General features: G+C 40.7%; 1 protein-coding gene across 5 annotated transcripts in view; it reads left to right on the top strand.

The window, feature by feature from the left end:
* Positions 1–909: 909 nt before the first annotated feature.
* CHD1L (chromodomain helicase DNA binding protein 1 like) overlaps positions 910–24,868 on the top strand; it is a 50,958-nt gene continuing 26,999 nt past the window's right edge. For 3 of the 5 annotated variants that reach the window (XR_003794397.1, XM_029228184.1, XM_029228186.1), the window contains exons 1-10: positions 916–1,056; positions 8,002–8,114; positions 10,945–11,051; positions 11,612–11,726; positions 12,361–12,392; positions 15,993–16,074; positions 19,814–19,976; positions 21,512–21,667; positions 22,442–22,534; positions 24,753–24,849. Coding sequence is in view for 4 of the 5 variants with exons in the window: in XM_029228184.1 (XP_029084017.1) it covers positions 930–1,056; positions 8,002–8,114; positions 10,945–11,051; positions 11,612–11,726; positions 12,361–12,392; positions 15,993–16,074; positions 19,814–19,976; positions 21,512–21,667; positions 22,442–22,534; positions 24,753–24,849 (1,085 nt within the window). In the remaining variant the exon portion in view is untranslated. Of the gene's footprint in view, positions 1,057–8,001; positions 8,115–10,944; positions 11,052–11,611; positions 11,727–12,360; positions 12,393–15,992; positions 16,075–19,813; positions 19,977–21,511; positions 21,668–22,441; positions 22,535–24,752; positions 24,850–24,868 lie in introns of all 5 variants that reach the window. The other 2 variants (XM_029228185.1, XM_029228187.1) reach the window with 2 other exon arrangements.

The following is a 24,868-nucleotide window of genomic DNA, read 5'->3' as shown; positions in this document are numbered from 1 at the left end:
CTCCTTTGTAGCTAAGTTCCCCCCTTTATTTAAAGGGGGTGAAGATGTGGGGAGTGCAACTTTAATCTGTGTTTACTGAAGGTGGAAGCACCAAGATTAACCTAAATGGGAATTCAGTATTCTTATGACATTACCCAGAGAATAACATGGTTCCTGTTCCAGCTTTGTCAATTACCATTCCAAGTCACAGTTTCTTCAACTGTGATGTAGGAACAATTATGGTACCTATTTATAGGATTATCGGGAGGATTAAATGAGACAGCAACTCTAACGCATCAATAAATGCAGGTATTTGGTTGTTATCATAATATTTGTATTAGTGGTACACAACTAATCATAAATCACTACATCTTAAATCCACTTAAAGTTTATGTTGAGTCATGGTGACTCACAATCTAACACATGGCTTCAATTTGCTCCCCATAATTCACTTCAGAAGCCCATTGTGGCAAGGACATCTTTCATGATTTTAATTTTCTACCATTCAGAAGTTCCAGCCTACAGACAACAGGGAGTAAGTAAGAGGATTTCAGGGCCCAAGCCAATTTATTACTCGTGTAAACTGAACTTTACAATCTTGCTGTGAATTGCTGAGGGGCAGAGACGATGTCTTATTGAATGCTATAACCCCAGAGCCCAGCAGAGCACCTGGCACATGACAGTCAATGTTGATTAAATAATAAGTGAGTGACGGGTGTTTCAGGTCATCAGTTGCCTAGAGAGGGCATAAACTGTGAGAATCGAGCGGCCCCACGCACACCCGGCTGCAAGCGCTCCTCAACAGCGGGTAGGATACCTTCCGGCTCTCTCCGCGCCCAGACCTCAGCGCCGGACGCGCCCTCTGGCGGCGGCGGCGCCCGGGGGTTAGGCCGCGAACGTCGGGAAGGAAGCGCGCGGGGCGGCGTAGGGCGGAGCTTCGCAGTGGCTGGATGGAGCGTGAGGGCGCTGCGACCCGCGAGGGCGGCATGCCCGGCTTTCTACAGACTCTTCAGAGCGAGAGCAGAGTCGAGACGGCGCGGGTGCAGGAGCAGGACTTGCGGCAGTGGGGCCTGACAGGTCAGTGGCCACGGGGGAACTTCCGGCTACGCCGCCCGACTCTTCGGGACTCTCCTCTCCCGGCCCGGGACCCGGCGCCAGGAACGGTCCGGCGGCGCCGCGGGTGGACCGTCTTGTGGGTTTTTAACCTACGGACAACAGGGCCTTCCCTTCTCGCCCCTGCGGTGGGGCTGGGCGGAGAGGAACCCCGCCTGGGGCCAGGTAGCCGTTACCCCGCTTGCGTAGCGCGCGGGGCCCGCGTACGCGGGAGGAATGTGTTTCCCGGTAGGGAAGCGAGGCCCGCCCGCGGCCCCCGCCACCCAGCACGCTGGCCCTGGGGAGGGGGAACTTCGTGAGGCCCCTGTCCGGAAGGTAGGACTGTCCTCTCCGAAGAAGCGGAGGGCGTCCTGGCGCCCCAAGGGTGTGGGTTTAAAATTTCTGTTCCGGTGGGTTTGGAGGCCTGGCTTGGGAGGTTTAACTAGTTGCTTGTGTAAAACTATCAGAACTCTGATCCAAGCTTCACTTTTCTTCTTCGTTTACCGTGCGCGCGCATTTCTTTGCTAATACTCCACTGGTTAGTTCTCCCTCAAAGCTCTAATTTGAAGTATGCAGCTAAGCAAAGTTCATAAACTCATTACTGCATGTAGCTATTTGATTTATAGTAGCTTTTCCCTAGAAACTTTGAAGCGCGAAAACTTGAATCCCCCTGAGGTCTGCAGGCAGGGGGGCAGACCGCATCTCTGGATGGAGGTCATAGGATGGAGAGACCCAGGTCCTATTTCCCGGCCTGCTCTTGACTCACCACCTAACCACTCCCATTTCGTTTTATTTTTAAAATGGGGAACGCAGTGCTGTGCCTTAACTGTTTTACTCTTGGATCAGTAATAATGATATAGTCGTTAACTCATTGTTTATTGAGTGCTACTGAGAGCCACATGCTACAAGATGTTAGGTGCAGAGATGAGGATACAAATGTGGGCCCTGCTCTCCTAGAGTTTCTAGACTGGAGTCTGTGAGTGATTTCAAAAATATAAACAAGTATTTATTGAACTCATACTGTGTGCCAAATACGAAGGAAGTGTGAGGTTTTGTTATGAATGAAACAAAAGGGTCAGTTCTATGTCCAACTTAGAAGAGGGATGGGAAGAGATAAATGGATAGGATACAGACGTGGAAGAGAAAGAACTCTCCCTTCTTGAGGCTCTGAGTCTATGAAAATGGTATCTCTGTGTCTGTGAGGAGTATGTATCCAACTTAAATATGAATTTACAGACTGATGCTTTTATGTTTGGTGTAAAATTTATATGTTTATAGAGCCAAAGTTTATACGTGATTATTTGTGTGTTTGCCTATTTCCTTGCATGTTTTTTGGGTATGATATTATGTGTGAGAGAAGGCTAGTTCTAATGTGCACATTGATACTGGACTGTCGGTAATACACTTGGAGAAATATACACATGGACCAGTGCTGTTACTGTAGTGAAATTGAGAAGATAGATAAGAGGTTGCAAGTTTGCCTGGATGAATTAGAGTGAGTGAATGAAGAAGTAAGTAGACAAATATGGAAGCTTGGTGGTGGGCATGGATAAGTGGATAGTGGGGGGAAAGAAAAATTAGAAGATAGGTATACTCAGAGGAATAACCATTTAATCTTTTACTGTTGTGGCCTCTCCCGCTGCGGAGCACAGGCTCTGGACGTGCAGGCTCAGCAGCCATGGCTCACGGGCCCAGCCGCTCCGCGGCATGTGGGATCTTCCCGGACCAGGGCACGAACCCGTGTCCCCTGCACTGGCAGGCGGAACACTCAACCCCTGCGCCACCAGGGAAGCCCCCATTTAATCTTATAACTTGAAATTCCTATTTCTATTTGCCAGAATAAATTAATATTCTTAGAAACTATTCTTTGTGAGTTGGTTAAACATGGTTACTGATTTTTTTTTTCCTTCTGATTGACAGAAGTAGTACATTTTCTCTGTAAATCATTTAGGGTAATATTTTATGCATAAAGAAAAAACAGTAATATACATAATCCTATTACTGTTAACATCTTATTATCTATTTTGCCAGTCCTTGGTCTGTGCATGCATATGTGTGTATGTAATTTTTTTTTCTTTCTTTTCCAGGGTGGAGCAGGGACTGAGGGAGAAGTGCAAAAATGGGGTTTCATGTACATACTTTTTGGAAACCATAATTTTTTTCCTTATTATCATTTAGTCTTCTTCAGTATCATATTTATTAGATACAGACTATTTCAGTGTATGGATGTGCTGTAATTTAGCCAGCCACTCTATTTAGGTATTTAGGTTCTTTTTTTGCTATTTTAAATAATACTAAAAAATATCCTTGGAATCAAATATTTATTATTGGTATGAATTTTTTTTTAATTGGGGTATAGTAGTTTTCCAGTGTTGTGTTAGTTTCTACTGTACAGCGAAGTGGAATTCCCTGTGCTATACAGCAGGTTCTCATTAGTTATCTATTTTATACATATTAGTGTATATATGTTAATCCCAACCTCCCAATTCATCCAACCCCCCCTTTCCCTCCTTGGTGTCCATACGTTTGTTCCCTACATCTGTGTCTCTATTTCTGCCTTGCGAACCGGTTCATCTGTACCATTTTTCTAGATTCCACAAATATGCATTAATGTGCGGTATTTGTTTTTCTCTTTCTTACTTTACTCTGTATGACAGCATCTAGGTCCATCCACATCTCTACAAATGAACCAGTTTCGTTCCTTTTTATGACTAAATAATATTCCATTGTGTATATGTACCACATCTTCTTTATCCATTCATCTGTCGACGGGCATCTAGGTTGCTTCCATGACTTGTAAATAGTGCTGCAATTAACATTGGGGTGCATGTGTCTTTTTGAATTATCGTTTTCTTAGGGTATATGCCCAGTAGTGGGATTGCTGGGTCATATGATAATTCTATTGTTAGTTTTTTAAGGAACCTCCATACTGTTCTCCATAGTGGCTGTATCAATTTACATTCCCACCAACAGTGCAAGAGGGTTCTCTTTTCTCCACACCCTCTCCAGCATTTATTGTTTGCAGATTTTCTGATGATGCCCATTCTAACCGGTGTAAGGTGATGCCTCATTGTAGTTTTGATTTGCTTTTCTCTTATAATTAGTGATGTTGAGCATGTTTTCACGTACCTCTTGGCCATCTGTATGTCTTCTTTGCAGAAATGTCTATTCAGGTCTTCGGCTCATTTTTTCATTGGGTTATTTGTTTTTTCGATATTGAGCTGCATGAGCTGCTTGTATATATTGGAGATTAATACTTTGTTGATTCATTTGCAAATGTTTTATCTTATTCTGAGGGTTATCATTTTTTGTTTATGGTTTCCTTTGCTATACAAAAGCTTTTAAGTTTCATTAGGTCCCATTTGTTTATTTTTGTTTTTATTTCCATTACTATAGTAGGTGGGTCAAAAAAGATATTGCTGTGATTCATGTCCAAGAGTGTTCTTCCTATGTTTTCCTTTAAGAGTTTTGTAGTGTCCGGTCTTACATTTAGGTCTTTAATCCATTTGGAGTTTATTTTATTTTATTCATTCATTCATTCATTCGTGACTGTGCTGGGTCTCTGTTGCTGCGCGCGGGCTTTCTCTAATTGCGGTGAGCAGGGGCTACACCTCGTTGCAATGCGCAGGCTTCTCGTTGCAGTGGCTTCTCTTGTTGCAGAGCACAGGCTCTAGGCGCACAGGCTTCAGTAGTTGTGGCATGCGGAGTCAGTAGTTGTGGCTTGCAGGCTTTAGAGCGCAGGCTCAGTAGTTGTGGCACACGTGCTTAGCTGCTCTGTGGCATATGGGATTTTCCCGGACCAGGGCTTGAACCTGTGTCCCCTGCATTGGCAGGCAGATTCTTGACCACTGCGCCACCAGGGAAGTCCCTCACCGAGTCTTTGTTGTGGCTTGTGGGCTCCTTCGTTGTGGCAGCCAGGCTCTTTAGTTGCGGCATGCATGTGGGATCTAGTGCCCTGACCAGGGATTGAACCTGGGCCCCCTGCAGTGTGAGCACAGGGGCATATCCACTGTGCCACCAGGGAAATCCCTCAAATTTATTTCTTCCCCAACCCCCAAGCATGCCTTACTGCCTCCTAGAGGTTAGAAAGAAAAAGACTACATTTCTGAGACTTGCCTGGAGTTGTGTTGTGCATGTGACTTGACTCCCACCTAGCAGATGACTGTGGAAGATTTGGAAGAGGAAAGTGAGGGAGAAAGGCTGCAGTTCCTGAGGGATTTTAATTTTCTACATTTCTCTTGGCCATGACTCTTAACCTCAGTGGGGTTGGGTAGGGTACTGAGCATCCACTTTGCTGGCATGGATTGCAGCTGAGGCAGTAGGGTCCTGGAGCTGACCGTTGGGGTAATGGCCTCCTGGTTTTTCCCCTCTAGGTAACTTATGTCATTTTTCTCTGGCTGCTTTCAAGATATTTTCTTTGTCTTTAGTTTTTAGGAAGTTAATTATGATGTGTCTTGGTGTATATTTCTTTGGATTTATTCTTTTATTATGTTTGAAGTTCATTCACCTTGAATCTGTAGGTCTTTTGCCAAATGTGGGAAGTTTTCACCCATTGTTGTGAGTACTCTTTTTTTAGCCCTGTCCTGTTTCTCATCTCTTTCTAGGATGCCAATGAATGAATGTAGTTCTTTTGTTAGAGACTTGCAGTTCCCTGAAGCTCTGTTCATTTGTTTTCAGTCTGTTTTCTCTCCATTGTTCAGGTTGAGTAATTTCTATGGTTCTGTCTTACAGTTCACTGATTCTTTCTTCTCTCCATTCTTCTATCAAGTAAGTTCTCTGAGCTCTTTACTTTGGTTATTGTATTTTTAAATATCTTCTTTTTCTTTGCTGAGACTTTCTATTTCTTTACTGAGGCTTTCTATTTTTTCAGTTGTTTTAAGCCTGTTCATGGTTGCTTGTTGAAGCATTTTTATCATTGCTGCTTTAAAATAAGTGTAACATCTGTGTCATCTGGATGTTGGCATCTGTGGATTATCTTTTTTCATTCAGTTTGAAACCTTCCTGGTTCTTGGTATAATGTATGATCTTTTTTATTGAAACCTGGAAATTTTTGTCTTATGTTTTGAGACTCAGGATCTTATTTAAACCTTCTGTTCAATTGTCTGTTTCATGCTGCTCTGACAGGGGAAGGGGGGTTGCTGCTTTGTTACTACCAGGTGGAAATAGAAGTCAGGCTCCCCCCCCCCGAGCTTCTCTTGATATGTGGGGATAGGGAGGGGGTTCCTCCTTACTTCTGGGTGAGAATGAGAGTACTGGCTCCCAACTTGGTCCCCACTGACACTGGTAAGAGTGGTCTCATTACCTCTAGGCAGTGATAAAAGTCCTGAGTCTCCACTGGGCCTCCTTTGACACCATTTCTAGGGGTAGTTGGGGAGGGGGCTCATAAGATCTAGTAGGGGTAGAAGTCCAGGCTCACTGTGTGGTCTCCATTGACTTGCATGGGAGGGAGAAATGGAGTGGGGATGGCCTCATTATTGGTGAGTGGGGATGAAAATCCTGGCTCCCTACCTAGCCCTCTCTGGTACCTTCCTGCTGGGGATGTTGGGGAACTTCATTACAGCCTCTTGAGGGTGGAGGTCTAGGCTCCCACTTGGCCTTTGCTGATGTGGGTGGGCCACGTTTTTTTCCCTATGGTGTTTGGCTTAACTGGTGTGGTTATTGTCTAAAAGTTTACATTTTCTGTCTCTCTAGGCTGTCCCTTTCCTTTGGCTAGTGGGAGTAGGCTTTTGTGGGCTTTTTTTGTTTTTCTTTCTATGTCCATTGGCATTTCTGGGTGGCCAATTTCTTCACCTCTAAGTCTGGATATATGAGGCCAAAAGAAACCCAGGGAACTCATCACTGTGTTGTTTGCTGGGTTTCGAGGTTACTAACCAGTCTGCCTTCTTCACCCCACCTTTTCAGAGTCATCTTATTATGTTCATTTTCTTTGTAATATTCAGGATTTTTAGTTATATTAGCAAGAGGAATGGGGAAAAGAACATCTCCATCTTCCCCAAAGCAGAAGTCTCCAGATTTAACATTTTAATCTTCTTTGATTTTCTGAATTTTCTAACATACAGTATGTGGATAATACCTAGTGCATGGGATCATTATCAGCATTAAGTGGGGTAACTTATGTACGGTGTTTACTACTCACCGTGGTATTTAGTAAGTGCTTAATAAAAATAATTCGTCAATCTTTTTAATGTTCTACAGTTATATATTGTTCAGTTTCTTTTTAAATGTCATGAGTTCAAACCAGAGTTGTACTTTTGTTAATAATTTTTCTATAAAGTATGTTTGGGGTCTTCCGTCTCCCAAAGATATGACTGTTCTCTGAAATTGGATTTTTTTTATCAAGAGAGAGAGAGAAAAGAGAGGCCCCAGAAGCTCTATGTGGATTTCAGACATTTTCTGTTGTCCCTGTGCACTGTTAAAACACCCTCTATGTAACATTGTTTCCATTCTTAACAGCACTGCTTCTTGATTGAAGCATGATTTAATCTAGTCCTGTCTTGATTTTTTTCCTTTAGCACCTGAGGGCAAATTTACATCGTTGCAATTAAGCAGGCAGACACATGTACAGTCCATGTGTTGCTTGCTGTTATATCACATCAGTAAAACCTCATTTCCTAGAATGGACACAGGCATGAGACTCAGGCAGTCTAGAGGCCCAATCCCAGGCTGACTTTCTCTCTCAACTGTCAAGTTGATCCTGTAACACTGACAGGCTGTTTTAGGGCTTTGATTATAGTGGTGATTAAGTCTGCTCAAAAAGTAGTTAGGAAGTCAGCAAATATTTGCATATCTGTAGCTTCTCAGCAAAGGATATGGCCAGTAAGGTTTGGGGTATGGGAATTTAGGCTGTGTTCTTTAGTCGAAGTCTTAAGCATAGCCTGTGTGTACGCTTAAATGTCTGCTCTTTGGACTTGCTGCTTTTTTTATTTCTAGGGATCCATCTACGCCCTTATCAGCTGGAGGGAGTCAACTGGCTAGCCCAACGCTTCCATTGTCAGAATGGCTGCATACTGGGAGATGAGATGGGCTTGGGTAAGACCTGCCAGGTATGTTACTGTGGAGTGAGTACTGTTCACCTCTACTGAAGTACTCCTCACGACTCATTACTGTCTTTAGCTGCCAGCTGTTGGTATGTATTTTTATACTAAGAGGTAAAATGCCTGAACCTTTGTTAAGAGATCATGACCTTGGACTTGACTTTTCTCGTCATGGGGATGGTTTTGAACTGTGTCACTACCTTTATTTTATCTATCCCTTGACATACAGAATTACAATTAATGGGCAGGGTTTTTCTCTATATAAAGCAAATATACCTGTCCCAGGAATCAAATTGACGCTGCCCTCCTTAGTAATATTTTATGTAGTTAAGATAACTGGATCATTTCTCATATTAGTCTCCCTTCCTCAGTGGGTGATGGGGCTAATTCCCATTTCTCTGCCATGCTACAGAAGTACAGAGGAAATACTCTATGTTTTCCAAAATGCCTTGGCCATCTAATCGTAGGATATAGTCTAGACACCTGGAGAATTAGATGTGACTTCCTTGGGCATTGATTAGCAGGTTGCATGTTGACATTGATGCTTCCAGTAGGATGATCACCAATACAGCTCATGTTGACAGATGTCAGTGATAGGCTTGGATTGATGAAAAGTCCAGACACAGATACTCCTTGGGTTCATCACACAAGGTTTATTCATCTATAAGGTACCAAAGAAAGTCAGTGCAGTCAGGATACACAGCAGAGGCGACTTGAGCAGAAACCATGGAACTGTAGGTTTCTTGATTCCAAAAAGGTTTCATCAGTGAACCCACAGAGTGAGTAAAGTTCTCGTTAATCCTTTTAGAAGCTTAACCTGCCCCCTCTAACCTCACATCCGTAAACATCCAGCTGGAGCAGTTCTGCTCAGAGTCTGGGCTGACCATGTGTTGGAGACACCTTAATCTAATCCAGGTGTACCTCATCAATCTTGGGGTTATTCAGGATACAGTATGACCTCCCAGCATGGTAGCCCCAGGTACCTCATTTATTACCCTCAGGTGTCTCAGGCAATAATTCTGGTTCTAGTATATTCCTGAACTGAGAGCTATGGAACAAAGGTAAGTTTCCCAGTGTTTCTGGGAGGGAGGCTAACGGACTCCTGTACTCAGGTCCAGAGCCCTCTTTGCAGTCTCGTGTGCCATGGACATTGGAATCGCCCAGACTTCATTCAGAGCCAGCAAATTCCACTTGTCCTTTGCCTTTCCCAGGGTGTTCATATAGCTCTACTTTAAGTGCCCTAAAAATCACACCTCCAAATTCATCTTATTAAAATTTTGTTTAGAATTTTTGTATCTGTGTAATTTTGCATTGAGTAATGTCTTTGTATGGTTTTGGTATTGGGGTAAATCTGGCTTCATAAAGTGAGTTGAGAAGTATCCCTTCCTTTTCAGATTTATGTAAGAGTTTGTGTAGAGTTGTTACTGTTTCTTCCTTAAATGTTTGGAAGAATCCAGTAGTGAATCCAAATTTGTTTTGTAGATAGCTGGTTTAAGATAATAAAAGATAAATTTTCTCTAAATAGTGTCTTCAGCAAAAACTAAACAGAATGGTTTTAATTCAGTAAATACTTACTGGGTGGTTGTCCGGGCACAAACCGGGCTGGGAAGCCATGGGTAGTTAAAAAAGAAAAATATTTCCATTATGAAATTAATGTATTATCAGTTAAAACCTGTAACCATAGCACTCTACCCATAATCATGAATAGCAATATGTGTTTTACATGGTTGAAATTATAGTGCACATATAGTTTGCATTTTATTAATCTAATAGTCATTGTTACTTTCCATTTTATATTCTTTATATTTTATATTCTTCTCAGTGATTATTTTCTATTGGCTGCATAATGGTCCATCAAGAGAATTGATCGTAATTTACTTGAATGTTCTACAGATGAGGAATGGAGAGTTCCCCTCTTTTGTGATATTTAAATTAACCTCTATGTGAACATTTTTGGGCTTGTATAGCTTTCTTAGGATTTTGGATTATATCCTTAGGATAGATTTTTCTAAGAAACAGTTCAGCCATTGGGGATGGTGGGCCCTCAAACTTTTTGTTTTATAAAAGAGTGCTATTTTCTCTATATATCACAGCAACCTTTTAAAGAAAATTTAAAAGTCAAAAGTGTGTATAGCCATATCCTAAAATAGGCTATTGGGCTTTACAAAGATTTTCAGTTTAGACCCTGACCTGAGTTTATGAGGCTATATTATTGTTTGTTTTCCTCACTGGAATGTGTGCCCCAGGAGAACTAGGAGTTTTGTTTGTTTTGTTCACTCTTATATACCAGAGCTCAGAATAGTGCCTAGTAAATAGAAGGTGCACCATCAATGCACATGGAGAGAGGAAGGAAAACATTGTCTCTTAGGAGATCCTGGCCAACAGCAAGAGGCCACCACATGGTTGGGCCTCTTTGCAGTCAAGTCTTGATACTTCTTACCTTATGTTTTTAGAGCATTCCTGACCTTGTGCATCATTTGCATTGTTTTCATTGATTTCTATTGTCTTTCCTGATGTTTTCCTTTGTATAAAAGGTTCAGTTACATAAATTTTGAGTACCATTGCTTGTTGACTGTTGATGTAATTGAGTACCATAAATTTCTTTGGCAGTCATACTGAGGCTTACCTGATTTCACTCTAGGAATGGGTGACTCTCCTAATGTGTGGAGGATTGTACATTATTTTTGTTTTTTGCAAAGCAAGTCTTCTACAACAATTTGTGTTTGTGTTTTATTATTTTTGATGCGATTGTAAGTGTTCTCTACAAGGTTGTGGGAACTTTATCGTTGTTTCTCATGTGGAAATGTGGTCAAAACCGTCTTCCTTTTCTGCGTTCCAGACTATTGCTCTCTTCATTTACTTGGCAGGAAGATTAAATGATGAAGGACCATTTCTGATTCTTTGTCCCTTGTCTGTTTTGAGCAACTGGAAAGAAGAGATTGAGAGGTACAAGAGAAGATGTGGCTGAAATTTTATTTTTCACATTTTTGTTTTCTAGGTGCTATGTGAAATATGATAAAACAACATATTGCCCTAAGCAGTGAGTTTATTTCTTCCAGAAAACTCTGACATGAGGCAGTGTAGATAGAGACTGAGGATCTGATGGGGGAGGGTCCAATGGATGTTATTGTTACCTTTTGTCAATTTGAAGGTCAGTACTCATTTTTAGTAAATTTTGCTGAACTAAGGAAGAAACCATCTTTTTCATAGTGATATAGTGACACTTCATAGAAAGTAACGAATGTGGAAAAATAGTTTTCTTTTTACAGTTAACACAAGGCCCTTTTAGATGTTTATCTGACACGTCTCCCTCTTCACACGGGGACTTACCCTTAGGTTTACCCATTACTGTAGGTAAGATTTCAGGGTCCCAGGACTCATTCTGACTGCAGGGCATCCTGGGGTCTACACATCTGCAATCCTTCCATGAAAAGTAATTTTCCAGACGTGCACCCCTTTTCCACGGCTCTATGTTTGTGTTCATCTACCTCTTTTCTTGGATTCAGATTTGCTCCAGGTCTTTCCTGTGTAACATATTCAGGTGACAAGGAGGAGAGAGCCCACCTACAGCAAGACCTAAGGAAGGAGTCACATTTTCATGTGCTGCTAACTACCTATGAGGTATCTGTTTTTCTACAGCCAGAACTCTTAACCTGGGACCTTAGAAGTTGTAGAATCTACTGGAATTATATTTAATTTTTTTTTTGAGGGTTCATATTGTTCTGAGAGGAAGGTCTACTTTTATTAGATTCTCACAGAGAAGCTGTGAGCAAAGGAAGCGGAAGACCATTGTGCTCCAAGTTAGTTAGCTATTTCTCCCTCTCTGCCCTGGTGGATCAAAGGGGAAGGCTTCCCAGATAGGTACTACTTGAGCTGCCTCTTGGCCGATGAGTAGAAGGAGGCAGGCAGGCAGGGGAAAGGGTTTTTTGGGCTGAGGCATCATCTCTTGTTACTGGAGGGTGGGAAAGGAGGACACTTAGTTCCAGACACTTAGTTCCAGTCCCTGTTTAAGTCCTTGTTCTTCAAGCTAAGACTGTCCAGGTCACTGTAAGCAAGACCTTCCACTCATTCATGCCTCCCTTTGTTTGTCTGTAAGATGGTGCTACTTAGAAGTTATGCTCAGAATTTCTTATGTAGTGAATGGATAAGACTTAGCTAAATCCTGTAGTTTAGGAGAGTTGATAAAAAGCTAGCTTATTAATATCAGAGTTATATCAATATCAGTCTTTGTAATGTGTCTTCCTTAATTTTACAGATTTGCTTGAAAGATGCATTGTTTCTAAAGTCGTGAGTATGTTGCACTACTTCAGAAATTGTCTTAAATGTATCGTGAAAGTCATTTCTTTACTTCACATTTTAGCACTTTGTGTTTTTTCCTGATGTGTCATCCATGAGTCTTATCTGGTGTGCGGCGTGGGAAGAGTCTTACAGTCTAACCCCCTACTCTTTAGGTGTAAATCTGTGGGTTCATTACTTAACCTCTGTGAACCTCAGCTTCTTCATCTGTAAAATGGGGATAATGAAATTTTTACCTTGGATGTTTGTTGTGAGGATTAAATAAGATAAGGTATACGTGGTGGGTGGTTAATAGATACTAGATTCTTTACATCACAACTTGCACAGACACCTTTCAGGACTGCAGTGTGGAGATTTTACTACAACACAGCAGGTGAATTATTTGAGCCTTTTCCTGGAAGTATCCTAAAAGAGCAGTGAGTGCTATAAAATTAGCTTTTTAGAAAGGGATTTTTAAGTATACTTCTTTCCAGTGAATTGGCTTTCAGGCCTCTCCTCAGCTCGTGAAGTACAGGAAACGTAGATGTAACTCTTAGTACTACCTGGCAATAGGGATGAGGTGTTGCAGTATGTGGTTAAGACAACAGTCACCATGTAAATCAAACAAGAGCTAGTTTTAGGTGAATAAGAAGTTATGTTGACAGAGTTTCATTCTCCATAGCATGTGTAGTTATGACATGGTTAGGTGGGGTTTGCGTCTTTAATATTTGGAAACTTTTCAATGTGCTTTATCAATATTTTGAATGTTATTTCCTATCCAGGTTCTTCTGAGTTGGATTTTTATTTTCATCTTATTTTGAAACACTAAAGGCTCAGTCATAGATTTCATGACTTCCATCTAGTGTTTTGTTTCACTTAAGTTTCATTTAAGTAAGCATATTACCTTACTTAGGAAAAGGATATGCATTCCCTCTCACTTCTTTTTTATTATTAATATCCAACTTAATATTTATTGAAGATCTGTCCCCTGGAAAGACACTGTTCTGGGAGTTATTAGCAATACCAGGAAAGTAAACCATAGAGTGACGCTAAGAGGACATAAACTCCAGTAGAGGGGTAAGAAGGGTAGAGATATCCATAATAGAAGGCAATACATTGGAAGTCTCAAAAGACAAGAAGATTGGGAGATAGATGTTATTGAGTACTTTACATAAATTATCCTATTTAATCTTCATGAAAACCCTAAGGTGGGTATTATCATCTGTTTTATAGATGAGAAAGGTAAGAGATTAGGTGACCCATCCCAGGGCACATTGCTAGTAAATGGCAAAGCAGACCTCCAAACCCACCACTCAGTGCTGGGGCGCTTCTTTATAAGAGAGCTTTACAAAGTATCTAGGTGCACTGGAGTTTCACATTTTCAGCAGAAATACAGTCTTTCTATATTAGATCATCTGCCTTCAATCCATTCCAGGTGAATTTAAGAGCCTAAATAATAAAGAGACATCTATAATGTTTACTTAGTATGAACTCTAAGAACACGGATTTGTTCTTTTTTTTTTTAATAGATCTTTATGGGAGTGTAGTTGTTTCACAGTACTGTGTTAGGTTCTGTTGCACACCAAAGTGAATCAGCCATATGCACACACATGTCCCCATATTCCCTCCCTCTTGAGCCTCCCTCCCACCCTCTCTATCCCACCCCTCTATCTCCCTGTGATACGCTGCTGCTTCCCACTAGCTATCTATTTTACATTTGGTAGTGTATATTATGTCAATGCTACTCTCACTTCGCCCCAGCTTCCCCCTCCCACCCCGTGTCCTCAAGTCCATTCTCTATGTCTGCCTCTTTATTCCTGCCCTGCAACTAGGTTCATGTATTTGGCAAAGTTATACTTGTATTACTGTACTGCACACTCTGAGAACAGCCAGGGAGTGTAATGCAATCTTTGCCCTAAAGAGGCTTATCAGAGAGAGCTGAGGCTGTGCATGTAACAATAGGAAAAATCAGAAAATTTTTTGACAGCAGACTTACAAAATCTTTGGATCAAGGGGACTAGAAGTTACTTTGTCCTACTTTCTGTTCAGTGCTGGAATTCCCTCTGCCTCATCCTCTCCAGGGAACATCCCTTGGCATGTCCTTTGATGAGTGACTTGACCTCCTTCTTTCACTGAGCCCAGATCCACCTCCCTGAAGTCTGTTTCATTGAATACACTTTTTACTGGATGCTTGCGGTGTGTAAAAACCTGAATATCTAGTTCTTAGTACCTTAATAATGGCATCATAATCTTAATAGGTTAATACCTAATTTATTTTGAAGGGTAATTCAAACAGGAGCCAGGCACTGTACTGCACCTGCTTTCACACCTTATCTCGTGACCAGTGTCCAACATCAGTTGCACTCTTATTCTTTGTTATCCTTCAGTGCAGCCCCTGGTCTTGCTACCCAGCAGGAATGATCCCAATTCCTGCTGGATTTTTACCCGTTTTTTGGATTTTCTTTGTGGCCTCAGAGGAAGAAGGCTTCCCCCTCGTAAGGCCAACCTCTGCTCAATATCTTCCTCTGATATTTGAGGGATTTTTATTTCCATACCTACTGTCTTCCCAATATTCTGCTTTACTTGTATATACATTTAGTTTTTTAAGTATAAAAATAATGTAATGGCAGTATAGAATGTTTACAAATGAAATAAAAAGTTAAAAACCTTTTAACTTCCACTTTATTATCTTTTGCATGTTTTTCACATTTGTGAAAAAGATATATAATACCTTTTTTAGTTATAGAGGCCTGTATATTATAACATAATCATATTTATCATTTAAAATGCTGTATTTCGTCACCCATTATTGGACCTATTATGATTATTTTCAATGTTTTTGCTGTTTTAAATAATGGAGCTTGGAACATATTCATACATACATATTTTTCCATATTTTGAATTTTTTTGGTGGGAAAAACAGCTTCCCAGGAGTATATGCAGAGGATGTGCTTTTATGACTACAACCTCTTGAGAGTTTGTGGTCGTAACTATTATGCTGCAGAAGTGCTCTGGCGCAGCTACCAACGACTGCCACATTAACAGAGACAATGATGTATCCTACTGTGTAACATTTGATCTTGTTCGTCACGTCCCCATCTTAAAATCATACTCTTTTAGTTACTGTGACACCAGTGTCTCTTGGCTTTTCTTCTGGGTCTGAAGCTCAGTTCTGCCTCATACTAGCTTTATGACCGTGACCAAGTCATCTATCTTTCTGAGCTTTAGTCTCTGTGTTGGTAAAATGGGCGCAATAATGTCTGCTCACTTTATATTTTTGGTTTAAATAACATACCTCAAGCCCCAAGCTGAGTGTCTGGCACATAGTAGGTGGTCATAAGTGTTTTCTTTTGCTTTATGTCTCCAATTCCTTTCTTTCTGCCTTCAATGCATAGATCTTTCCCATAAATTTCCTTAATTTTACTACCTTATCCAGATTGTCTTATGTACATGGTTAGCTCTCAGATAAGAAGGCAATTTGGGTGTGTTTCTAATAGAATGGACTTGCTATTAGTCTTCCTAGCAAGAGTCACGGTTTTGTAGTAAGACTTTTGGTTGTGAGATATATGTTTGAGTTACATAAAACTGAAAGCTTGGATTTTTCCCTCACAGCTTCCCTTGGAGTGTTCTTGTTGTGGATGAAGCTCACAGGTTGAAAAACCAAAGCTCCTTGCTGCATAAGACACTTTCAGAGGTAAACTCCCAGGATACTCTTAGCTTTTATATAACTCCCTTTTAAAAAATATTAGTTTAGTCCTGTATAAAGCCAATTCAGTTGAAATATTTTTTTTCAGTGAGATTTCTGCAGGGCTCAGTGAACATTTATGGTGACAGAAGTAGTACTTAATATGGCTTAACTTCTTCCTCTTGTCTTTTACATAGGAGGTGATGTTTACTAAAATCTGGTTATCAAATGAGTAAGAGTCTACCCCAGGAAAATATATTGTATTTTTGGAAATGTTTCAACTTGTCTTTTTTTTTTTTTTTTTTTTTTTTTTTTTGCGGTATGCGGGCCTCTCACTGTTGTGGCCTCTCCCGTTGCGGAGCACAGGCTCCGGACGCGCAGGCTCAGCGGCCATGGCTCACGGGCCCAGCCGCTCTGCAGCATGTGGGATCTTCCCAGACCGGGGCATGAACCCATGTCCTCTGCATCGGCAGGCGGACTCTCAACCATTGCGCCACCAGGGAAGCCCTCAACTGTCTTTTTGATCTTCTTCAAAGAGGCAATTTCTTTAAAAATAATCTTACTGTAGTTTTTCTGTCTGCAGTAACAAACATATCTGACATATTGTACCCCTCCCCCATTTACCTGTTTAAAAAATTTGACAGTTTACGGAGTCGTGAAGAGACTGATTTCACACCGTTGAATAGTCCCTCCAATCTCTCCTGTCTTAGTCATACTTTTGAGTATGACACCCTTGATCTTATTTCATTCTCTTAATCTCTGGCACCATTCCGGCAAAATAGATGAGAAATGTCACTGTAGCCCTAGATATGCCCTCTTTTCTGAGGAGCCAGTGGAACAGCTTGTGAGTATGAAGTGCCCTTCTCCTTGTTGACCTAGTAAAGGCTTATTCGTTCATGAGACCCCCACGTGTGAATGTCTGGGACTGTCACTGAATTTTGGTCCCTATCCTAAAATAGATCAATTAATAAATTTAGAGGTCTTCTGGAGAAAGTCTTAGATTTTAATTGTATATTTATTGGCTAAAAGTTGCAGTTTTTCGTGTTAATGCAGATATGGCCACTGTCTATTATTAGCACAGTCTCAAAGATTGCTGTCCATTAGTGGGGGCCCCTCTGCTCTGTAGTGTCCTTTACGTTCTTTTTAGGGACTCATAACAGTATCTCTTTCCCAAGAGGTTGTCATATCCTGGCACCTAACCTTATAAGAGACTGCTTCATAAACTACCATGCCAGTTTACTGATTTACTATGGGAGAAGAGAAGCAGGTGTAGTAAAAGGACCCTGAGCTTGGACTGGGGGAAGCTAAAGTCTGTTGCCGGTTCCAGAGCCTCTTCTTCTTACTCATAAGGAAACTAAGGCTCAGAGGGGCTAAGTGAGGAAATTGTTCTGCATCATCTAAGTATTCCTTTTTAGGTGAGGTTTGAATTGCAGACAACTAGTTGGTCAGAAAAAAACACTCATTTTAATTTTAATTTTTTTCTCTTCCATTATGGTTTATTACAGGATATTGAATAGAGTTCCCTGTTTTATGCAGTAGGAACTTGTTGTTTATCGATTCTATGTGTAATAGTTTGTATCTGCTAATTCCAAACTCCCAATCTATCCCTCCCCCACCCCCCTTCCCCTTGGCAACCACAAGTCTGCTCTCTATATCTGATTACTCACATTTATTGATTGGTGGGGAGAAGGGTACTGCCTTTTCCTCCTTCCTAATGGTGTTTTGAGCTTGTTTGTAAAAGTTGGAAGCAACCTAAATGTGAATATAAGGAATTGATTATACAATTTATGCATACAGTACACTTACAAAGTAAGGCTGCCATGAAAAATTATGCAGAAGAATATTTAATAATGTAGAAAATATTTACAAAATATTTGCAAAATATTTTATACAAAAATGTTTACAAAATATTGTACACAAACAAATTGTCTCCGGACTTTTTTTTTTTTTTTATAAATTTATTTATTTATTTGTATTTGGCTACGTTGGGTCTTCGTTGCTGTGCGCGGGCTTTCTCTAGTTGCTGCGAAGGGAGGGTTACTCTTTGTTGCATTGCACGGGCTTCTCATTGCAGTGGCTTCTCTTGTTGCGGAGCAAGGGCTCTAGGTGTGTGGGCTTCAGTAGTTGTGGCACGCGGGCTTAGTTGCTCTGAGGCATGTGGGATCTTCCTGGACCAGGGCTTGAACCCATGTCCCCTGCATTGGCAGGCAGATTCTTAACCACTATGCCACCAGGGAAGCCCCACCTCTGGACTTCTTTTTTTTTTTTCCCCGAGTATAAGTTTTGATGCCAAAATGGACACTGCTTTGAATAAAAATGTTAACTCATGTGATAGTGTAAGTTGATTTTAGTGACTGACAACCTTGATTATCTTTGTTGACCTCATTATTTTAGTCACTTTAGTTCTTTGCTTGGTGAGCACATATTTTAAAAATGTGATTTGGTTATTGGAAACCTTTATTGTTGAACTACTATGAAAACACTGTCCTGCAAGCAGAGCAGGCATGAATGGACATTGATTAGACAATTTAAAAAGAAACGAAAAAAGGGAGAGTGCCCCCCCAAAAAAGATTTTGAAATCAATTTTAATTGTGTCGTTTCATTTATCACCTTTTCTTATTTCAAAAGCATTGTCTCCTTTTTTTAATTTAATTTAATTTTTAAAATTTTTGGCCGCACTGTGTGGCTTGTGGGATCTTAGTTCCCTGACCAGGGATTAAACCTGCACCCTTGGCAGTGAAAGCACGGAGTCCTAACCACTGGACTGCTGGGGAATTCCCAAAAGCAGTATCTTCTTATGACCCCCTCCCAAATCAAAATATAGAAACACAAGAAGAAAAGTGAATGCTACCAAAAATCCTACTCCACTGCATGTGTTAACATTTGGTGTATATGCTGCCACATCCTTTGCAGTGCTATGTATACCCAAACATAAATATGCATATATATTGTTTAAAAAATAAAAATATATTACTTTAAATATCAAAGTGCAGTGTATATGTGTATCTATATAGATACATACACTCATACATAATGTATTTTGATGTTTAACATGTATACATAGGATATGGCTTTCTCTTTGTGCTGTATTATTTAACTCAAGTGGTCTAAGTTCTTGTTAATGTTAGTTCAGAGGTTGTCCTTTGCTTTACCTAATATCTGTTGTTATTGTTTTTCCTAACCTTTTACTTCATTAGTCTATTATTCTTGGTGTTCCCATCTTTTGCTCAAAATTTAAAGAGTTTTTTTCCATTTTGGACTCTATATGGTCCAGAAATGTCCAGAAGTCTTGATGCCTTGCATTGGCTGCACCTGTAAAGTTTTACAATAGGACATTCTTTTAAAAGAGATATTCTTGCTTCTTGCTTATAGTGGTGGGTCCTGCTGCTATTGCTTTGGGCTTCTCAAACTGCTTGGGTATATGCTGTGTGTTTGAATTCCCACATAGATTGAATAACAGTACCCATATTCAATACTCATGCAGTACTTTAGCGTTCAAAATGTGATTTTACTTACCTTATAATGGTATCTCCTTCACAGGATTATTACCCTTTCTTACAGTCGAAACTGAAGAGGTATTATTTCCTACATCAAACAGTTATATACATTTTGAACCTGAGCCTTCTAATTTCATGTCCCTTTAGGCATTTCATTAAATCATGCCTCTCTTTGTAAAGGCTGTGATGGGTAACTCAGTCTTGCTTTCCAGGGTTATGGATTTTTCACTTTATTTATTTATATATTTGAGTTTTCAGTCGTCTTCAGTCTCCTGTTGACCGGAACTCCCATCCAGAACAGCCTTCGAGAGCTCTACTCTCTCCTCAGTTTTGTGGAGCCTGATCTCTTTTCCAAGGAGCAGGTGGAAGATTTCATTCAGCGTTACCAGGATATTGAGAAAGAGTCTGAGTCAGGTGAGTTCCCTTCTTACAAATCATGCCCAAGAGGTCTGGCCCAGAGACTTCCCTAGTGCATAAGGGTTATAGACAGAAAAGAAAGAGAATCGATAAACAGAGGACACCTTCCAGGGAGATACAGAGCCGCACAAAGGTAAGGTGATGTCAGAGCCCTCCTGCTGTTCCCAACTCCTGCTATTCATGACTCTCTTACTTGTTTGTTACATGATTCGCGCTTATTTGGGTCATTTTCAGAAGAAATAATATCTGCTGATTTGCAGACCTTTTTTTTCCAACATGTAATCTCTATAAGGACATTGTTAACTTCTCACGCTACTCCCTGAGGCAGAAAAGTACGTGGGTGCTATAGTCTGAAACTGTCATTCAGCTTTCCATAGCACTGGTGTTTCTTTTAACGCTGCACCAAAACCAAAAGTCTGGGATGGATGGTGGTGGAAGTACAGGGGGAAGCCTTCCTTGTTTGTACAGTCACCATTTGTAGTCTTCCTCTTGCACCTTTGCCCCCCTGCCTCATAGGATTGTCTTGTCTATCTCTGTGATATTATCCCAGGATGATTATTCAAAGCAAGTGGTAGGCATGCCAACTAGTGGGTATGTATGTACTAGGTGAGTGTGAGTTGGAAAGGGTCCTCACAGCAGAGATCCCCACACCACAGGCTGAAATTTACCTGGGGAACCTGCTCTGATTGTTCCCATGTTTAGGGTTGCTAGACAAAATATATGACACCCAGTCAAATATTACACAGGACATACTGATATTAAAAAAAATTATTTGTTTATCAAATTCAAATTTAACTGGGCACTTGTATTTTTATTTGCCATATCTGGCAATCCTACATGCAGTGGAATTCCAATTTAGGCTAGTTTTCGAAGTTCACGACAGCTGGGGAAGGAACAAGGGCGTTGAAGTCAAAGAACTAAGTTTGAGTGCTAACAACATTAGAGCCAGCTATGTGACTTTGGATAAGGGGTTTAATTCCTCTGAGCTTCACTTAACTTAGTTATACAGATAGAGACAATATTACCTATTGCCCTACATTTCTGAGCTGTTATGCTGATCAAATGCAAAAGTATCCTGGAAACAGACTAGCTCTATGCAAATGAAATTATTAGTAAGAATCAGAAGGAGCTGGAAAGAAGAACCCAATAAGGAAGAAACACTATGAAAAATTACCGTGCTGGCCTAGAACCCAGAATTGGCATGAAAATGAGAAACAAAAATAAACTGTTGTGGGCTTCCCTGGTGGCGCAGTGGTTGAGAGTCCGCCTGCCGATGCAGGGGACACGGGTTCGTGCCCCGGACCGGGAAGATCCCACATGCCGCAGAGCGGCTGGGCCCGTGAGCCATGGCCGCTGAGCCTGCGTGTCCGGAGCCTGTGCTCCGCAATGGGAGAGGCCACAACAGTGAGAGGCCCGCGTACCGAAAAAAAAAAAACAAAAAAAAAACCTGTTGTATGTTCTCTAGTAATTCATTGCCTTGGTCTTGCTTTTGTCCCACACTACTTGTGTGTGTGTGTGTTTCCCTCATACAGCAGGTGAACTATACAAACTCTTGCAGCCATTTCTGCTGAGGCGAGTGAAAGCTGAGGTAGCCACAGAGCTTCCCAAGAAGACGGAAGTAGTGATATACCATGGCATGTCAGCACTGCAGAAAAAATACTACAAGGCCATTTTGATGAAAGACCTAGGTAATCAGAGGGCACTTGTCCATTTAGAAACTAAATGAGGATGTGATTTGCATGCAAGGAAATATTTTATAATCACACTCACTTTGTATAGCAAGACTATGGGATGGAATTTTGTATTCTGAATAATATTCGGGTCAGCTGCAGAGTATCTTTAATATAACTCAGACTTTATTGGTTGGTGCATTTGTGAAATTTCCTCCCCATCCCCCTGCTCCTGGTTTTCCTTATTGCCTTTAGTTAAGCAGACTCTTCTAGGTGTCCCAGTCATGCCTTTCATTTTCCTATCCTGACACATATTTAACACATTGCAAAACGTTTCGGTTAAATCATATTGGGTTGGCTAGAAAGTTCATTTGGGTTTTTCTGTAAGACGTTACCCGTATGAACTTTTTGGCCAGCCCAGTACTATCTGGAAGGAATCGGGACTGGGAAGGGAGAGATAGGGATAGACAGATCTCTCCATTTGCACTGTTTTGTCCCTTGGCTCCAGAATAGCAGTTGAAGAAGGAAATTTAGAATTCTGCAAAAGAGTAACAAAGTACCCCCGAGTTTGTTTTATAGTTAGGCTTCTTTCTTGAAACAAGGTGATGGTTAAGAAAACGTTATATCGATGTGCTATTAATTCTTAATGCGATCCAGTGAAATTTGGGAAGTTAATATAGGTTTGAAAGATATATTATTGAAATGAGTAAGGTTATGTGTGGAAACTTACAGGGTTTTTTCTGTTGTTTTCCAGTAGTCCATTTCTCTCTCTCTCTCTCTTTAAAATTTCAGACGCGTTTGAAAATGAGATGGCAAAGAAAGTTAAACTTCAGAATGTCTTGTCCCAGCTTCGAAAGTGTGTGGATCACCCATATTTATTTGATGGTGAGGCAGTGCCCTTTTTTCCCACATTACTTTTTGTTGTCATTTCTGTGGCCAACTTCACAGCAGAATTCTTCAAAAGATTTGCCTATACTTACTGTCTATTTTCCCCCATTTTCTCCTGTTAATTTTTTATGTTGATGTTATCTTATGTATTGTTCATATTCAGATTTCTTCAGTTGTCTCCTAAACATCCCTTATGACTGTTTTCTTTTTTCTTTTCTTTTTTTAAAGTAATTTTATTTTTATTTTAGATACAATGGGAAAACACAGGAGAATTTTAATCAGAGGAGTGACATTATCTGATTTACATTTTTTTATTGTTTTGAGCTACGGACACTTAAAAAAGAAACAACAGCAAAAATGAAACAAACAATCCAACCCCCAAAACAGCAGGTGCAGAAAGGATAACATATCCATCCCCCATCCCCTCCCACCATGAAGACCTCCTCCCTTTGTTGGGAGGAGAGTGACATGGTTATACTCAAGGGCAGAAATTGGAGAATGCTCTCATTCTCTGTACAAATTCTCTATTCTGTACAAGTAGGCCTCGTTAAACACAATTCTCATTCTCCTTAGCCTTTCCCACATAGTGTGGTTCCTTTTTCACAATTGCCTCTCTTTGTTCAGCACAATAGAAAAGAGTTTAAATTTTGCCACTTTTCTGGGTCTTTCTTCATTTCCTTAGGAGAGCTCCCTGTGTCATGTAAAAACTTAAGGGAAATAATGTGTGTACTTCTCTCCTGTGAATCTGTCTCGTGTCTGTCTTTTTTTTAAATTCAAGATCTAGTCATAGATCATGCATTGCATTTGTCTTTTTTTTTTTTTTTTTTTTTTTTTTGCGGTACGCGGGCCTCTCACTGTTGTGGCCTCTCCTGTTGTGGAGCACAGGCTTCGGATGTGTGGGCTCAGCGGCCCTGGCTCACGGGCCCAGCCGCTCCGCGGCATGTGGGATCTTCCCGGACTGGGGCACAAACCCGTGTCCCCTGCATCGGTAGGTGGACTCTCAACCACTGTGCCACCAGGGAAGCCCTTTTTGTCATTTTTTAAAAATTTAATTCACTTATAGTTTTGAAGAATCAGGGCAGGTTGTTTTATGGGATGTCTCATAATCTGAATTTATCTGATCATTTCTTTTTTTTTTAACATCTTTATCGGAGTATAATTGCTTTACAGCGTTGTGTTAGTTTCTGCTCTATAACAAAGTGAATCATTATCTGATCATTTCTTTATGATTGGATGCCCCTTGGTCTTGAACCCACGTGTTGAGCCTTTTATCACTACCATTCCTAGTTCACCAGTGGTCTCCGAGTGGCTCAACCAATAGTTGTCAGTTCACATTTTAATTAATCTCTCAAAACCTTGACGTAATTGATTGCGTCTTGAGACAACTTTATCCTTTGGCTTCTGGGACAATACTTTCTCTTGCTTTTCCACCTGCCTTACATCTGCTCCTTCTCAACCTCCTTTGCTGCTTCCCTTTCATCTTATGGATGTCTGTAAATTTCCCTCTTAAGTGCTACTTTAGTTGCATTCTATACATTTTGATATGTAGTGTTTTCATGTTCATTCAAAAAAAATTTTTTTTTAAAATTCACTCTGATTGGTAGCCTTTGGGACCATTCCAGACTTTTTGTGGCTCTGAGGGCTCTGTTATTGATAGGATCAGTGTGGAGGGTTTGCCAAGTCACCTTAAGGAAGTCTTTGCCAAGTAGCAGTATGAATTGTTTTAAAATGTCACAGAATCTTAATTAGGTGCATATCAGAGCTTTTTTTTTTTTTTTTTTTTTTTAAGAGATGGTGCATTGGGAACATGTCGATTTTGAAGGAAGCCCTCCAGGTTATTCTACTATCCCCACCTTGAGAATGACTCATTTATACATCTAAGCCTATTTCTTGATTTGTTTTCTAGAGTGAGCGCCTGAAGATTTCAATTTTGGGTCTCTTTGGTCTTTAGCATCAGCTTCCTAAAGAGTGGGTTTCTTCCTTGGGTAAACATTTCTTAGGCATATTGGGTGTGCCAGGCTCTGTGATTGATGTTAGGCAGTGCTGAGATCATCATGTAAAAAATAATTATGAAATGCCTCAAAGAGATATGAGACTTGGGCCCTTTATCAGTTAGAAGGAGCTTGGCCTCTCTGTAGCCTCGGCTATTGGCTTTTCTGTTCAGTCCGCCCTGACTGGGGACACATTTACGGGGAGTGCGTTCTTTCTTTTCCAGGTGTGGAACCAGAGCCTTTTGAAATTGGAGGTCACCTGATTGAGGCCAGTGGAAAACTTCACCTTCTGGATAAGCTGCTGGCATTCCTGTATTCCAAGTAGGTGGTAGTTTCATAT

This window comes from Monodon monoceros, unplaced genomic scaffold (genome assembly GCF_005190385.1).
Source record: "Monodon monoceros isolate NGI ecotype Baffin Bay Population unplaced genomic scaffold, NGI_Narwhal_1 Super_Scaffold_18, whole genome shotgun sequence".
Taxonomy (NCBI): domain Eukaryota; kingdom Metazoa; phylum Chordata; class Mammalia; order Artiodactyla; family Monodontidae; genus Monodon; species Monodon monoceros.
Note: the sequence above shows the minus strand (reverse complement) of the source record. Positions and strands in the feature narration are given on the sequence as shown.